This window comes from Argopecten irradians, unplaced genomic scaffold (genome assembly GCF_041381155.1).
Source record: "Argopecten irradians isolate NY unplaced genomic scaffold, Ai_NY scaffold_0416, whole genome shotgun sequence".
Taxonomy (NCBI): Eukaryota; Metazoa; Mollusca; class Bivalvia; order Pectinida; family Pectinidae; genus Argopecten; species Argopecten irradians.
Window position 1 is genome coordinate 1 of NW_027187883.1, and position 17,944 is coordinate 17,944.

The 17,944-nt window shown below is 34.1% G+C and overlaps 1 protein-coding gene across 8 annotated transcripts in view; it reads left to right on the forward strand.

Moving 5' to 3' along the window:
• The first annotated feature begins 1,951 nt into the window (after positions 1-1,951).
• The window catches only part of LOC138312666 (uncharacterized), a 28,322-nt gene continuing 12,329 nt past the window's right edge, over positions 1,952-17,944 (forward strand). For 2 of the 8 annotated variants that reach the window (XM_069253448.1, XM_069253451.1), the window contains exons 1-5: positions 1,953-2,363; positions 7,840-7,974; positions 8,529-8,628; positions 13,571-13,638; positions 17,752-17,808. In XM_069253448.1, the coding sequence (XP_069109549.1) occupies positions 7,905-7,974; positions 8,529-8,628; positions 13,571-13,638; positions 17,752-17,808 (295 nt within the window). In that variant the 5' untranslated portion in view covers positions 1,953-2,363; positions 7,840-7,904. Of the gene's footprint in view, positions 2,364-4,521; positions 7,975-8,528; positions 8,629-13,570; positions 13,639-17,749; positions 17,809-17,944 lie in introns of those variants that run through there. The other 6 variants (XR_011207012.1, XM_069253450.1, XM_069253452.1 and 3 more) reach the window with 6 other exon arrangements.

A 17,944-nucleotide genomic window follows, 5' to 3' on the forward strand; every position in this document is an offset into this window, starting at 1 on the left:
ACGTCCGTTTACCATGCGTATTACACATGTTTAACACACGTATTACATACGTTTCGTACGTACGTTTTACATGCGTGGTCCTCAACATGCGTTTAACATGCGTTTTAGAACATACGTAAAACATGCGTTTTACGCATGTAAAACGTGTATGCACTTTTTGCTGTACTACTACTCTAGTACTATAGAGAATCGGACTAACACACTTGGCTAGCGAAGTTTGGGAAAAGATAACTCTGTCCTTTACCGGGGTAGGTAAAAGACAGCTCACACGCGCTTGACAGTGACGTCATCAATACATGCGGTGACCATTTTTACTCACAGCGACGTTCATGTCGACCATTTTTCGTTAGAGTATGGGAGAAGATAATCTTAAATGGATCAGTCAGGAGGACTTTAGGATATCTCAACCCACGTGAAAGATTTTGGACGTCAATCTTCGGCAAATCTCGGGTTGACCAACCAAAATCTTTCACTCGGGTTGAGATATCCCTGTCCACCTGACAGACCCATGTAATCTAGTGTTCCTGGTTATCGGGTAAAACACAATAAAGGGCTCTTTTAAAACTATCCAATGTTATACAGTCATACCAGCTTCAATTACTAAGTTAATTCAATTTGTTAACCATTTTCAACAAATGTGTATAGTACTGTAACTGTGTTCCAAATTTCATGAGAATTGCTTTGATAGTTTTTGAGTTATACAAAGAGGAAATGCTGAAAATGACCCATTTTTCGACGTTATGCTGTTGCACTTAAAAAAACCTGTTTTTGCCAGACCAAATAAACACATTGTAAAATAGGTTTAATGCAAAGATTAAAATAAAACCAGATAGGATATTCTTTTACGAATCAAATGATGTATCATTCATAATGATACAATAAAAAATGGCGATAAAAATCTAATTTGTTACAACTACCTGCTTCGTTATGCTTTTTCACCTTTCAAAACTTGCCCCATGTTATAACCTAAAAATTTGAAAATTTTATACTTAAACTATGGATTTTATAGTTAAGTCCTACTTGCAACTAGTTATTTTAAATGATACAGCGAAAAAATCTATTTTTTTTTTCAAAAAAGAAGTTTTACGAGACACTTTTCCTCTCTAAAAGAAAAAGTAAAAAAAGTGTAGTGTCCGTAACCAGTACCATTATTCCTATATAATGCTTTGAAGATCTATTTCTTTTTTTGTGTGTAGTAACTACTTGGTTTAATATCCCATAACATGTAAAAAATAATTTCCTTATGAGTATTGTTTTAGAAGTACAGGGTCGTGAAGGTTACGGACACTACAATTTTGCTGTAGTGTCCGTAACCTGATTTCTAACTGCATGTTTTCAGATAGCGTAAAACAAACCCTTTACACATTTTGTTGGTAGAATATCTAAAAATTAAACAATGACACCACAAATTTTTATATTTTTGAAAGTGTAATGTCTTTTTATATATTGTTTTGACTAAATAAGCTATCAAGCAAACAATGTCGAAAACAACTTGCGTGTGGGTCCTAAAAACTCCGGTTTTTCAAACACACACATTGCCAAGTAGTGAGGCATTGAAAGCTACATATGGTTTTCTGAAGACATCTGAAGGAGATCCTGAAGCCATTTACTGCAGAATTTGTAGATATTTTGCTTGAAGGTAAGTAAAACTTGTCACATGGAACAAATGTAGTGTCCGTAACCATATTGTTGATTATTTATAAGAGCTCTGATATGAATATTTTATGAGTTTTTAGTACAACACATTACCAATTATTTATTGAATAATAGCAAATTCTGTTTTTAACCTAAATTTATCTAATACAAGTACTTAAGTGAACAGATTTTCTAGTCTGGTTATGGATTTTTTGGTATGAAAATTAAGTTTAGTTGAAATATGAATTAGCAAATTTTGACAATTTTACTATAAATGATTTTCAGCTCACCTGGCCCAAAGGGCCGGTGAGCTTATGTCATGGCGCGGCGTCCGTCGTCCGTCCGTCTGTCCGTCCGTCCGCTCTCATAGAGGGGCACTTGTGGGGAAAAGTATGCGTATATATTACACTTGTGAGGAAAACTTCATTTGTGGGGTGCGACAATCAACTCGTGGGGTGCACCGCATAAAATCACTTCACAAAATGGTACAAACGGACAAAACTTAATGAAAATTATTTTTTTGCTTCTTGCACCCCATACATTGACGGACGTCGGACATCCGATTATTTTTTCGGACGAGACCGTGCGTCAGCCGAAGTCTGTGTTTTCGGGGTCTCTCTGGTGTTTTTCGTATTCGTTATCTCTCGGGGTTTTTCCTCGGCGAAATGGTGACGGCTACGTGGAAAGCAGCAGCCTCGTTGATAAAACAAGGATGAGGCCTTAACAAAGTAAGTTTTGTATTGGAAGGGAACAAAAATACATCAACAAGATATTTATTAAATATTTCCATTCGATTCAGTGTTAAGCTTCGGGCATAGATTAAAATATATTGACTAGGCCTATTGCGCATCAATTACTGTCAAATGGCGATTGGCTGAAAAAATCTCTCCATCTCGTCAAAATCAACCGAACAGGTAATTGTAATAACATGAGATAGGCCTATCATTTTAAAGTATGACCTAGATCTTAAATTTGGTTACGACTTTTGTATTATAACTTGACTGTTGACAGCACGACAGGCATGTGAACACGAATTTGAAGTGATCGACAAACTAGATCTATAGCGCCATGACAGTATTCGCGATTTTACAAGTTGCCGGACGTCATTTTCATGAAGCATAGCTACCTAAAATCTAGCGGAAAATGTCATCTATTAAACAACATTAAAATAATTGCACAGTTTACCTAGTAGGCCTATTTTGTGAGGTGACATTTAGACTTTATCAGGTTGGGCACAACCTGCATATTGGTAACAGTTACCCATTTGAGTAACAGTTACCTGTTTGAGTAATCAATAAGTTACCCAAATGAGGAATATTGTGTAAGAAAAATGCATGAAGTTGTTTTAAACTTTTTTTATCAAAAAAGGGCGTAATAATTTTGACATGGCACCATTACTAACATAACATAGTACATTATTAATCAAAATGGGACAAACTTCATTGTCTAAATTTTGGTAAAAGTCACAAAATAAACCACCTCCATTGCTTACTATGGTGCTAAAAATAGAAACTCATTCAACCATGACATTTGCACTGAATTTCCCTGATAGCTATACACTAAAGTCAATGGAGAGCACCTAAATTGTCATCTTACAAGAAAGTTAGACAACAGAATATGATATTTCACCCACAGAAACATAGAGTCTTTGATCAGTTACTCAAATGGGTAACTGTTACCCATATGCAGGGTTGTGCCCAACCTGTTTATAACTGCCAAGAAACGGTCAGGTATTATTATTTAAATTATATAAAGATTTGATGATTGATTGATTGATTGATTGATGATGCTTAACACCCTTGTTCCGGTTATAACTGAGCCTAGGACACTAAGTGGGGTATATGGGTGGGCAGGGTTATACTTAGTCCGCTAAAACTGACCATAATCGCAGGCTCAAAATTCTGACTGATCGCCTGTTTATGGTCAGCTACCTACTGCTCTTGAAAAGCCGGGGATTGTAGTACAAATCTGGCGACAGCGATTATGGGACTTCTGTAGGTTTAATTGGGGTCAGAAAGGTATTGACAGTTAAAAGAAAACATTTGGCACTCACTTTGATACATGTCACATCCCAACTCATCACATAAATGATACTATGTCTCTAGTTATGGTCGAGACGTCCTAGAATCAATGTTTGGGTAGCCATCTTTGAAGACTGAAAGTTAATTTTAACACCCAATCAGACAGCTAGGATCGATTTTCGGTGGAATTCGACGATTCTAATTGGCTGTTAAAATTAACTTGAAACTGTGATTGTAAATGATAATGATGGTGATGATGAATATGATGAAGAATGGTAATAACGATGACTATTATGAATGTTGCTGCTGAAGATGATGATGATGATGATGAATGGTGATGGTGATAGTGAAGATGATAATGGTGATGATGAATGGTGATGATGATGATGATGAATGGTGATGAATGGTGATGATGATGAATGGTGATAATGATGATAAATGGTGATGGTGATGATGATTATGATGATGACGATGAATGGTGATGGTGATGATGATGATGATGAATGGTGATGGTGATGATGATGAATGGTGATGATGATGAATGGTGATAGTGATGATGATGAATGGTGATGATGATGATGAAGATGATGATGATGATGAATGGTGATGATGATGAATGGTGATAGTGATGATGATGAATGGTGATGATGATGATGAAGATGATGATGATGATGAATGAAGTTGATGCATCAGATTATGATGATGATGGTGAATGAAACTGATGTGGCAGATGATGAGTGATGATAATCTTTTGTTTTGTATTTGTAAAAATCTTTTGTTTTGTATTTGTAAAAATGCTTTGGAAAAATAAAATAATTATAAAAAAAAAAAAAAAAAAAAAAAAAAAAAAATTAACTTTTGGTCTTCAAAGATGGCTACAGAAACACTGATTCTTGGACGTCTCGAACATAACTAGGGACATAGCATCGTTAATGTGATGAATTGAAATGTGACATGTATTAAAGTGAGTGTCAAACGTTTTCCTTTAACTTTAAAGGCATATTTGACCCCAAACCAACATGCAGAATTCTCATAATCGCTGTCGCCAGATTTGTACTACAATCCCCGACTTTTTAAGAGCAGTAGGTAGCTGACCATAAACAGGCGATCAGTCAGAATTTTGAGCCTGCGATTATGGTCAGTTTTAGTGGACTAAGTTATACTGGGGAGCAATTCCGCATTTTATTGTCACCAAATGGCCCAATGGTAATTTGAAGGACAGATTAACTTAGCTCTGTGAAAGAATAGGGAAAAACACATTCCTGCCGAGTGCCCCGACAGGAATCGAACCCGGGCCTCCGGCATGATAAGCCACAGGTCTACCGCCTGATCCAAAGAAGCATGCTCCATCAGCTGAGTGACAGAGACCGTATTTAACATTATGTACAAGCCACACATTTCTTTTACAGCTCTATGTCCTAACCAAAAAAAAAAAAAAAAAAATAAGGAAGGGGTACTTTAGAACTGTCACAGAGAAGCCTATGCTACCCTACCCTACTCTATATTATCCTTATGTAAATAACTTATACTACTCCCTGACGGCTTGCAATAAGCCTTCTCTTTTCGAATAGATCTGATGTATTGTAGAATGTAGAGTTAGCTAGACACTGTCGTAGCGAAAAGATTTTATGTTTTTGACTGCTTTTCTGCTATTGCAAGGTCCCTCTATAAACGTGTGAGAAACAAAATTGGGCATGACTGCCCATCAATTATGACTTGGTGGAAAGTTTTCTGATCTTAAAAACATACCTGTATGTTTTGGGGGAATGCTAATGTTTCTATGTTCCGGATGTTGTTTTGCAAAGTCCTTTTGATTCTAAGCAGCAAATTTTCAATTTTATTGATGTCTGGTGATTGTGCAGGTCATATAATGGTTGGGGTATTATTTTACAGCTTATTCGTTTGTAACATGTGCCTGATGGCGATGTGCGGGGACATTATCGTCTTGAAATCTATACGATATATATATTTTATCTGCGAAATGCTGGGCGAACAGGCCAAAGGTTATCATCTAGTAAATTTATGTATTTCTGGGCATTTAGATTTCTATCAACTTTACAAAGAGTGCCTACACCATAATATCTGATGCATTGATCATCCCCATACCATAACTGATTTCTGACGCTGACAGGGAAGGCACATACACTCCAGTAGGAAAGATTCACGAGCTGTTCTCCACATGCACATATACACGTAGCTGCGATAACGTACTAGCTCGGACGGACGATTTCTGACAGATGGTCGTCGTCAGAGCTACGATTCCCACCCATTGCTCGTAATGTTGCAAAACAATCTACCTCGAAAATGATACAAATGGTGGATGTCATGTAACTTTGCAATAACAATTGGAATAATAAACATTTTTCATGTAATTTGACAATTTATTAGCTTACCGACACGTCTTAAAAGCTTTAAATCGCATATTCCAATATTACACTAGGCCTACTATCGGCAGTCTCACTATAATCTGCCATGATACTTCTCGCAAAACTCTCGCGAGGATGCATGACCATATATGGATGAAGCTTCTACGATGAAAATACATTTCCAGAGACAGTTTAAAACAGTTTCTTGTAAGTCTTGTGAAGAAAATGCATTATCTTTATGTAATTATTTAATTTAAGAATATAGTTTAACTTTACTCGCCGATGTTTGTAACTCCGAATCTATTTATTTGTTGAAATTTCGCGGGTAATCTCATTAGCATCAATTTGTTTTTATTTCCTTATAAGTAAGTTGACCTTTCCACTTGTATCAAAGATGGTGGTATATTTGAACTGATTTCTCCGTGTGTTTTGTTCGTTTTGGATTTTACTATTTATTGTCGGGAAAAAAAAACATAATGTGCAGGTTTGTGGATTGGATATTGATAGTAGATTCCAGAATTATCAATTTACATGTGCTTTCTATCCGAGTAAAATGTTATAATAGACTTAATACTGCCTGATGTGAATCACATCGGGCCTTGCTACACTATCGGCTATGGTGGGACGTAAGTCTATAAAAGTGGTAGTTTCTGCTCCTGCTTAGCGCTCAGCATACAGGGAGTGGGACGACTGGTTCGCCCGTTGTCAGTATAATGTGACACGGGTGGTGTGTGTTGCTTGGTGTCTTCGGCGGCATGCTTCAGTGATATAGCACTATAAAAAGGGCCAGTTCCACTATACAAGAAGACACTACATGAATATACCGCAGTCTCCCAAAACACGCACCTCTCACAACATACACGCAACACACCGCATACATGGGAGGCCGTCCTTACATGACCATAGCTGTTAATAGGACGTTAATTTATTAAACAAACAAACAAACAAGGTATGCACATATCGGCCATGACTGACCCCCAGGTGAGGGCAGGGCCAAAATGACCAAATTAACTGAAATCAGGAGAAAGTCAATGTATTACAACACCAATAACATAATAGCTAATGCACAATATCATAGGAAATAGCACACTGATCGATGAGACATTGTTCTACATTTTGCAAAGCTAGATCAGTGCAAGCTGGTACCTCATATATAAACAGTTGATATTCCCCAGACATGTTGGACAGTTCACCCCACACACCCTGGTCATCCTTTTTAACAGTTGTTAGAGTAAAGGGACCTCATATAAACAGCCGATATTCCCCAGACATATTGGACAGTTCACCCCACTCAGGGTTTATTAAAAACTTTTATCATGGTCAAGGGAATGTTTGTTTCACAAAACATTGTTTATTTATTTAGCAAGCCTATGTTTGAAACAGATTGAAGCATATGTTTTTCTTTTGTGGGAAAAATTTGGGAAGGTGAAAAGAAGATGAAACTAAATGTAGTAGCTGTGTGTAAACTCTTTGACTGGCAGAATGCTTACAGGATTCTGAAAGCATTTGGGTTGAAGAAATGGCAGGCAATACTAAACAACAATTCCACTGAACTTTATTTTTTTGATGAAGTAGAATGCTTAATATTTATTGGGTTTGTGAAGGAAATGAGGTATAGCATTACTTGGTTTTGAAACTTCAGTTCAATGAAGAGGTAAATACAATCACATTCTGTTTCAGCATCCATTAATTTTTTATGGCATATTGCTGATTAGGATATGTATTCATTGTGAAATAGCTTTCAATAAAATCATGACATTTGAATGATAAAATTACACTTGACCCTAACATATTGGTACTTTTATTTTATTTTTCAGTATACCAGTGTGTTTTGGAATTTGGACGTATCCTGGGAAATTACATAATCATATATATATATATAATGACTAGAAAACGAAAGAGAAAGACCACGCCACATATGCATGATGGCAAGAAAAGTAAAGCAGAAACAGGTAATAACGACAAAGGGATATTAATTATCAAGGCCTTACCATTTCCTATATGCTATTAATTTAATGGTGAAGTAAATTGTAGTACAATTAAAATGTATATCTTGAAAAATATTACAAGCATCATCTAAAAAGGACCTCGTCGAGTCTTTTTGTTGTGTTCCATTTTGGTATTACTTGTAAGCTATTTAAAGCTATATGACATCCTATATATACATTTTCACATTTCAAAATTCTTACCAAGTTAGTTGGGATTCAGCTTAATAACGTGAAAGGGTCTTGAGATGGTCCTGGATCCTGGCCAAATGTTGCTATTTAATTTTACGAATAGTCCATCAATTCATAGATAGCAGCCATCTTGAAAAACACATTTTAAAGTTCCCTAGATCCACTAGTACATTTGCATCAATGCCATTTAGATGAAAATTGGCAGAGATGATAATGAAGGGTTCTTTATGGGGTCTAGTTTTAACCACTTGAACCACTAGATGTTGCAACAGGAATTAGTTAATGATGCTGGTGTACCCATTAAACATTTCTTTTTTTATTATTATTAGAAAACCAACTCATTATGATCCGTTTGGATGGTGGGATTTGGTGGCCAGGGTACATTAAGGAGGGAGCAGGCACATTCTTTGGTGAAGAAGACGAGTACAGGTACAGTAACTACATATGTATATATTCCCTGTTGATACATGTATCTGTTTCTTCACCCACTAATTTAAGCAAGCATACTGATTATTGTAACTTAATAATTAGGTATTTATGTGTCATTGTTGTTGTCAATGTCATTCTCGGTATTCGCCGTTTTCCACATCATCACCGAAGGGTCAGGATGACCTATAGTCATTGTGCTTCGTCCCTTGTCATGCACCGTTCATAAACTTTTCATTCAAACAACTTCTCATTAACTGGAAGGCCCAGGGTACTGATATTTGGCCTGTGGCATGCTGGAATAAAGGGCTACCACTTTGTTTAAATGAATAACCTTGACCTTCATTCAAGGTCACAGGGGGTCAAATATGTGAAAATCTTTAAACAACTTCTTCTAAATATCCAAGAGGCCCAGGAACTATATATTAGGCCTGTGGTGTGCTTGGGTAATGGGCTACAAAGTTTGTTCAAATGAATGACCTTGACGTTCATTCAAGGTCACAGGGGTCATAAAGGCTAAAACCTTTAAATGACTTCTCAATAACCAAGAGGCCCAGAGACTAGATATTAGGCCTGTGACATACTTGAGTGAAGGGCTACCAAGTTTATTCAAACGAATGACCTTGATCTTCATTCAAGGTCACAGGGGTCATATAGGCTAAAACCTTTTAAACGACTTCTTCTCTGTAACCAACAGGCCAAAGGACTAGATATTAGGCCTGTAGTATGCTTGAGTGAAGGGCTAACAAGTTTGTTCAAACGAATGACCCTGACCTTCATTCAAGGTCACAGGGGTCATATAGGCTAAAATCCTTTAAACGACTTCTTCCCAATAACCAAGAGGCCCAAGGACTGGATATTAGGCCTGTAGCATGCTTGGATGAAGAGTGTTCCATTTGGTTACTTGAATAACCTTTACCTACTTTCAAGGTCACAATATTAAAAAAATTACAATCTGACAACTTATACATCTTAGTATACAATCTAAGTCGTAGAAAAAGTGAGCATTTTCATCCCATTGGGATCTAAAGATTTCTTTTTCACTACTGTACACTTCTGGTGTGTTGTATTGAACAAATAGTCAAATGACCGTTAAGGCCCATTGGGCCTCTTGTTAATCTATATAATCGAATTCAAACTCTATAAATATTTACTTTTGGCAGAAGTATGTAATATAATGGCCTGTAGAAAATTCTGATAATTATATTTTATAACTGTTTTCCAAACTATTTTTGATGCTGTGAAACAGCATTCTTAGGTACGCTAGGCGAGCCTGTGCACATCAGAACAATGAAACCACTCCGCGATGAAAATTAAAAGTTGTTTTGTTCATTTCACTAAATTCTTGATGGTATGAAAAATAAAACCCCAATATTCAAAACCACAGTCATTGAATTTGTACATACATATACACCATGGATGGAGTGTTTTAAGTGTTCCGTTGGGACTCTATGATATTGGTATTACTCCAAGATAGTAGTCTCCCGAAAATCACGAACAACGCCTTCTTCGCTGTCTTCCTCCGCGACAGACTTTCGGTGGATTATGGATTGTGTATGTTTATTTAAATTTTACGTAATTGATGCTACTGATCGATTACTGGAATCAAATGTTTGGAAGGTTACTACAAAAGAAAGTTCTTATAACGCTTATAAAGTTTTTTGTGTTGGTTGCATTGACGAACTATATCCGATGATACACTGTATTATTGCGCAGTAACAGTTAATAGTATGTGTCTGTCACTGTCAAAATATAATGATGATATAGATCTATATATGTACGAGCATTTTAAAGTGACAAATAAACTTCTATTGCCGTGTAATGTACGGTAGCCTTATGAAGACTTGCTAAAGTCCGATGTCTTGTATGAAGTTTTTTTGATGTTAGCGTTCTTATGAATTCAAAAGAAATTTGAGTGTTATAAGCAACTAAATAATGTACCTTTTAATTGGCAAAAGTATATGGCCATGTTTCATCATGAGTCAAAAGTCGGCAAAGCACAACTCATGGTATAATGTTCTGCACGATAATATCTCGCCAACCAGTTACTGTTAGGCTTACGAAGACTTGCTAAAGTCCGGTACATTACATGAAGTTTTCTTGATGTTAACGGCTAGCGATCTTGTGAATTTAAAAGAAATCTGAGTGATATATACGTAATGAAATAATGTACCTTTTATTCGGCAAAAGTATCTGGCCATGATTTATAAGTCAAAAGTCGTCAAAGCAACCCATGTAAGTTTTCTAAAAAGGAAACCAAAACATGTCCGGATATGGAAGGGGTGTACAATTCCACTAGCCCGACGTCCGGGGCTAGTGAATTTCAGGTCAGGGCTAGTGGCTTCACGATCATTACTAGCCCGTGGGCTAGTGAAAATTTCTGTTAAAATCCTATATTCACATTGAAATTTTAGTTGTAAATAGTTTAGCCTTTTATTGCCGTTCAGAATTCTAAAATTCAGTAAATGTGTCGTCAAAACTGAAGCAAACGATATCGATGCATACCACAGGTGGTTCCCAAACGTAAATAACATTCTTCATCTAGGTGCATCAAACGTTTTGTTATGTAATTGATGAAAATTAAGCGCTTGAGTGACCCAGATGGCCATGTGTTTGCCGAGGTTGCTGACAGACAGGGAAAGGGAAAATCTAGATTTCTTGACTCTAGATAAGAATCAATTATGAAGTGACAGTTTTATTATCTAGCATCATTATCATTTTAGTGTTATGAATTTGAGTATATGGGGGTTGGATTCAGAAAGTACTACTGCTGTGAGATGGATAGCGGATCATTTTGAAGTAATTAAAATACACGGTAAAATGTACATGTTGTCATGTACGTATACACTTGCAGATACATAGGTATGCTTAGTTAACACAGCTGACACAAATAAACTCACTGAATGTTTTTCAAAATAACTTTAATAGAGGTTTCATAATTATAGGTACAATATTTTTGCATATTTTTCATCTTATCTTTCGCATATTTTTATGATATATTGAAAACTTGTAAATGAAAATCAGCAGTGCTAATTAATAATCATTTACAAAATATTTTATTAGTAAATTGTAGAATTGATTTTGTGTAGTTCTTGGAATAAATCTATATGAAATTGGCATCATTTTATTCAAATACGAATGTATCATGCAAATGTTACTCGATAAAGGTTTATTTCAATGCTCAGAAAATTAGGGAAAATAAGTAAGTGTTCAGTAAAACAGTAATTTCAATTAAAGATTTTTTACAGAATTTTCATGAACAGTACTATTTACTAAATTCATCATACCTATAAAATGAACACAGCTAGCAGATAATAGATACTGATTGTTCACTTTACATTTTCCTGCTAAGCTTTTAATATCAAAGTTAAACTTTAATAGATATACTGATTATGTTTTCTTTCTAATGATAGTTTTAAAGGAAGTATCTGAGTGAAATAAGAACCATAATTTCAAATCTAAAGTATTTTGCATGCGATGGCATTGTTGCATTATCAATATTGACTCAAGAATGTTTTTACTAAATGAATACCTGGTACCTGTGAACAATCGGTGTTATATCTTTATTATTAGAATGGTATTTAACACACTGTTAGACATGCACTTGTTTTGTACAGGTTTGTAAAAAAATCCAGATAGAGTAAAATGCACATATAAAAACAAACGAAAAATAGGGCTAGTAGACTTCTGATCAGGGCTAGTGAAAAATTGATGCTACTAGCCCTTGGGCTAGTGCAAAATTTTCAGAATTGTACACCCCTGTAATGGTAATATTTCTAATGTTATATTTTTCCGAAAATATTCTTCAATGTTAAGTGGATATTAAGATACGGATATGTTTACTTATTATTTTTTGTCTTTGAAGAGACATTGATGAAATTGATGATTTAGTAATTAAAAAAGAATTATAAAAAATGATACTCAGATTCTGAATGGTTTCATTGGTGTCGAAATTGTTATTTCAGAAATAATTTAGATATAAAATTTATTACAGTTATTTCAGGAAAATGAATTATTCAACTTATTAATCCTGAAAAACTTTAAATATCATAAAATAATTGTGGTATATTTTGTTAAACTCCGAAATTCAACACTGCACACTTAAAGTATACTAAATTCAATATTTAAATGAAAAACCAATTTCTTTATTATTTGGTTTGGATCCTTCAATCACAGCATCTATGAGTAAACCAGGCCTTGGCACTTTGATTGCTACTAGTACTGCTTACAGTGAAAATCTTCTGGAGGAATATTCTAATACATATTGTTTATCAATTCATATTTAGCTACCTACTTTAGCATTTATCATTAACAGTTTTATACTTGCATTTACGACCATTTTACAGCACATTTTTTCATTTACTTTTCTTTCTTCAATAATTTAAATCATACTTCATGTAAAACTAGCTTACAGATTTATATATCATTCTGCATGGTAATAGACTGCTGCACACAAATTTAACTCTTTAACCAGTACAAATTCTATATTCTGAAAAATATGAAGACTCAAATGGGTTGTTTCAAAATTGCAAAACCAGTTTTAATTTAAGATTTCAATGTTTATTCAACCTTTATTTGTGTAAGAATCTATTATAGCCAAACTGATGTATACGTCACAGCTATTTAATTTGCTACCTATTTATTCAACTAGAATCTATATTTTCCAGTCGATTCTGCATCTCCTTATCAATAAAGAAATTGAAATACTTGAATATATTTTGATAAACATATCTTTGAATATTTGAAACAAAAATGTTTCTTTTTGTGACAATGTTAAAAGTAATATTTGACCTCATAATTATATATGAACTAGAAGTAACCTCTTTCAAAATTGAGTCTTCATATTAAAAGAAATTATTTTCAACAAAAAATTCACATTTCTAAACTAAGCATGCTGCCTTGCTGGTTAATATAACATATATATTCATTAGATGTTTTCTTTCAGTATTCGACTAACGAAGACAAACCATTGTGAATACAGTAAAGACTGTACAAAGATTGAAAGTTCGCTAGGTATCAAAAGTTGTTTTGACATTGTTACAGTTTATTGTTAGTACATTTTGTACATGATAATTATTTGCTGTTTTTGAAAAGAAAAAAATCAATGCATTGACTATCAAATAATTTGTGTATAAATTAGGGATGTCAATGAATATTCGAATATTCTTTTGTTACATATAGCTATATAGGTTACTATTTGAATAGGAAAACACTATTAAACCGATATGAAATATCCCTTACGTAGCCCCTCTCGCTCGACTATCGACGACTGGTTATTGATCTGCACTGATTGAAAAATTCACAGGTAAGGTACATGTATAAACAATGGTCAGGTAAGACTACTATAGATAGTACTTGCCTCCGAGGTTAGTAAGAAGCAAAGGTCCGATGTTTTCATACCCATTACAGATCGAAGCCAATTTGATATTAAGGGAAATGTCAACACCATGCAATGTTCATGACAATGCAAGAAATATGGAGGTGCTATGGATAAATTTGATGACACCAAAGTCATCACTGTTTTGGTCATACACTACAATTATGCATAAAACAAGCCCTGGAAATACATAAATTTGCTACAGCAAGCTATTGCTTAAGGCAGACAACTCGTTTTAAACATAAAAAAATAAAAAATAGATAAAGATGGTCACTAAAACACTATCTTCCCCAATAAAACAGAAAATGTATAAATTATCGAACTATGGCTGGTTTTTTAGGTCACCTGAGACGAAGTCTCCAGTGACCTATTCTAATCGCCTTTTGTCCGTCGTCGTCCGTCGTGCGTCGTATTTCCGTAAACAATTTACATTTTCGACTTCTTCTCCAAAACTGCTGAAGCAATTTCAATGAAATTTTGCCCAAACCTTCTTATGCATAAGGCCAATCAAAATTGTGAATTATATGGTCCCCACCCCCCAGGGGGTTGTGGGAGGGGCCAAAAGGGGTAAAATTGAGTAAAATTTCAAAAATCTTCTTCTCTACTCACAAATTGTGAATTATATGACCCTGGGGTCTCTAGTTTCCCCCTGGGGAGGGGGTTAAGTTTACTATAGTTTATATTGGGAAAACACATTTTTGCGCATTATTTGGTCATTTGTAATAGGAAATGAGTCAAATGTTGTCAGAATTATCAATATGAGATGGCCATTTAATCCTTTAACAAATTTTCTATGACTGACCCCCTGGGGCCTTAGGGGCGGGGTCAAAAGAGGTCAAATAGGCTAAAACTTCAAAAATCTTCTTCTGAAATTCTGGAAATGGTAGAATCAAATACTTTTCATAAATAGAAAGGTCTTAAGGTCCTTTACAAAAATTGTAAATTATATGACCCTGGGGTCTCACGTTTCCCCCTGGGGAGGGGGTCAAGTTCACTGACCAACTTCAAGGCCCAGCATATAGTGTTTATATGTCTTTAATTTGTTTCATTATTTGTTTCATTATATATTCTAACTCAGGTGACCGTTAAGGCCCATGGGCCTCTTGTTTTTGTTTTTTTTTAATAAATCTTTAATCTCAAAATAATTAATCATAACCATTTTTAAAAAATGTGTGGAACATTTATAAGTATGGGCATCCCATTTTCTTCATTGATTTAAATGACAAAATTGACGATTTAATCTAGTCGGAGCATAGTGTAAATTAAAAAGAGAAATAGTTTTGTGTATGAATTATTATGTAAATTTATCGTAGCTTTGTTAGAGGACAAAAGCCCCTTCATTTTTCAAAAAATATTAAATTAAAAAAATAGTAATAAAAAAACATTTTCATTTTTAAATAATTTTATTTTTCAAATATAGTTAAAAATAAGACACAATATAGAAATGTACTGGATTATTGGGATTTTGATAAATTGATTTAATGATTTATACAAAAAAAATATTTTGATGTTACACTAATTATGACACTATATGATAACAACATTTTGGAATCAAACATACTTTCCTAATTATCTACATAATCCTATGCATGCAAACATCAAGCTGTAAGCCTGGTAGGTGTGTTATTATAAAGAAAACATTAATGGCTTCTTGTATATATAACATTCAAATGTTTATGTATACATATGTGTACATGTTTTGTTAATCTTTCTTTGATATGTATAACTCAAAAATGAAAAGAATTCAAATGATCACATCATAATTATGTATTTTCTTACGTTTGACACTCTTCATTAATAACATTAAAATGTACCATACAGCAGATAAATATATTTTTTAAATAAATAAGAAAAAAAATATTTTATAAAGAAGGGGCTTTTGTCCGGAGGGGCTTTTGTCCTAGGGGCTTATGTCCCAAGGGGCTTTTGTCCGGGGAAGCTTTTGTCCTACACTCTCATTACTAACACTGTCAGATGAAAAGTTAATTGATTTATCTGTTATTGTTCTGATACTAACCACAAATTCAATATATTATGTTCAGCAGTAAGCCTGTGTTGATTTCCATCTCACATGGTAAATTTTAATTCACTTATAGCTCAAGTCATGTGTTTATTGCCTGATAATGTGGATTTGGTACATATAAAAAAGCACATTGAAGTCATTATAGCTTTACTCTTGTAAAGCATCGCGATCTCTTTCAGTCAGTGCTTTTGTGAGTTTTTTGTTGTACTACCGTAACTGTAGTGAAAATGATAACATTTAAAGGCAAATTTGCTTTTACTCCATATGTTAAAAGATAAATCAACATGCCTGTTGGGTCAATGACAAATTGAATTGACCTGCTCTGAACCCACATTCCTATTTGATATCAGTTTGGGAGTAATGACATGAGCTATCGTGAAATGTTGTTATTAATATAATATCACAACTTATTGCACATTTTTACAAGGAATTATTAAAGCCTCACTGTTTTCGTGACATATAAATCAACATATGAATAATATAAACTATGAGGAAATTACAAGAAGTGTTAAATGATAACCTTATGATGAAATATGATTATAAAATAACCACCATAGTTCAAGTTTTCATCATTGCAATTGAAGACATGAAAACTACCCTTTGTATACAGGGAATCTCCTATTTGGTGCACCACTATCGGACTCAGAGATAGATCAATCATGTACACAATTATGAAAAGCCTGTTTGGGGATGATGGAAGTTTAATGTGATTTTACCTATTTATTTTGAAAGTCACATATAGAGAGGCTTTAAAGTCAAATTATGTTTTTGTTACATACTTAATTGCAAAAATACCAAATTATGCCTAACGATAGATGTATATATAAAAATAACACCATGACAATATCACCCGACAACAAACACAATAGTATAATAGCCTACAGGGAATCTCTTAAGCTTGAATTGTTGCTGCCACATGCACACCTCTCTCTCTTTATATAATTATGTATTTGTAAATAAGCCTTGGACAGACTAGTAAACACACATGTTTTGAACTGTGATATTCTTGTTGCATTACTATTATTAGATATTGACAAGTGATGGTCATGATTTTGATTTTCAGGGGTTTTGATGACATTCGATATCAGAATAACTCAAAATAACTGTAATCTTTCAATTTATCAACTTGGTTTATACTCTGTATTAGTAATTAACATACACAGTGCACATACCCAGTAGATTAAACTGACACAGCACTTGTCCAATTCACAGAAATTCAAGAAGGATTGTCTACTTATGAGGCTATAAGCGTACCAATGTATAAAATTGTGAGAATGGATCAGTGTTAAATTCTGCTGAAGCATTTTGTTTTTATTTTCAAAATATAATTTTTGTTATGGGTGTTAACATTGTAATCATATAATTATGTAAGATATCAAATAAATCACTGCACTAAATATCCCACTACTGTTTGCGAGATATTTTTGCATAAAATTTTGTGGCATAAATATATACAATGTAGCTTTGAAGGAAACTTTGTGAATATGAATTAATTAGTCTTAGGATTAATGAGGTTTACTTCGCAGAAATAACATTTTTCGCTGTCAAAAGCACAGTGGGGATTTAAGCATTGATTGGCAACTCTATTTGCACTTTTGAATTTGATATAAATCACTGAAACATTTGGAAACTATTTTTTGATTATATGTTATCATTTCTGCAATGACATACTTGTGTCAGTTAATCAAAAGACATCTACAGTTTATACTTATATTTTTTTTTCTAGAAAAGTTGCCCCAGGATATGAAAAACAAATACATAGAGGATTTGAAGCAAATTGAAGGTATGCAAAGCAGTTTGTTGAATGGATCGATTATCATATAATTTAGCTCACCTGTTACCATGAGCTAATGCTGTCAATCCAGTGATGATCTGCATGTCAGTTTCCACTTTAATATTAGTTTATTCAAATACCTCTA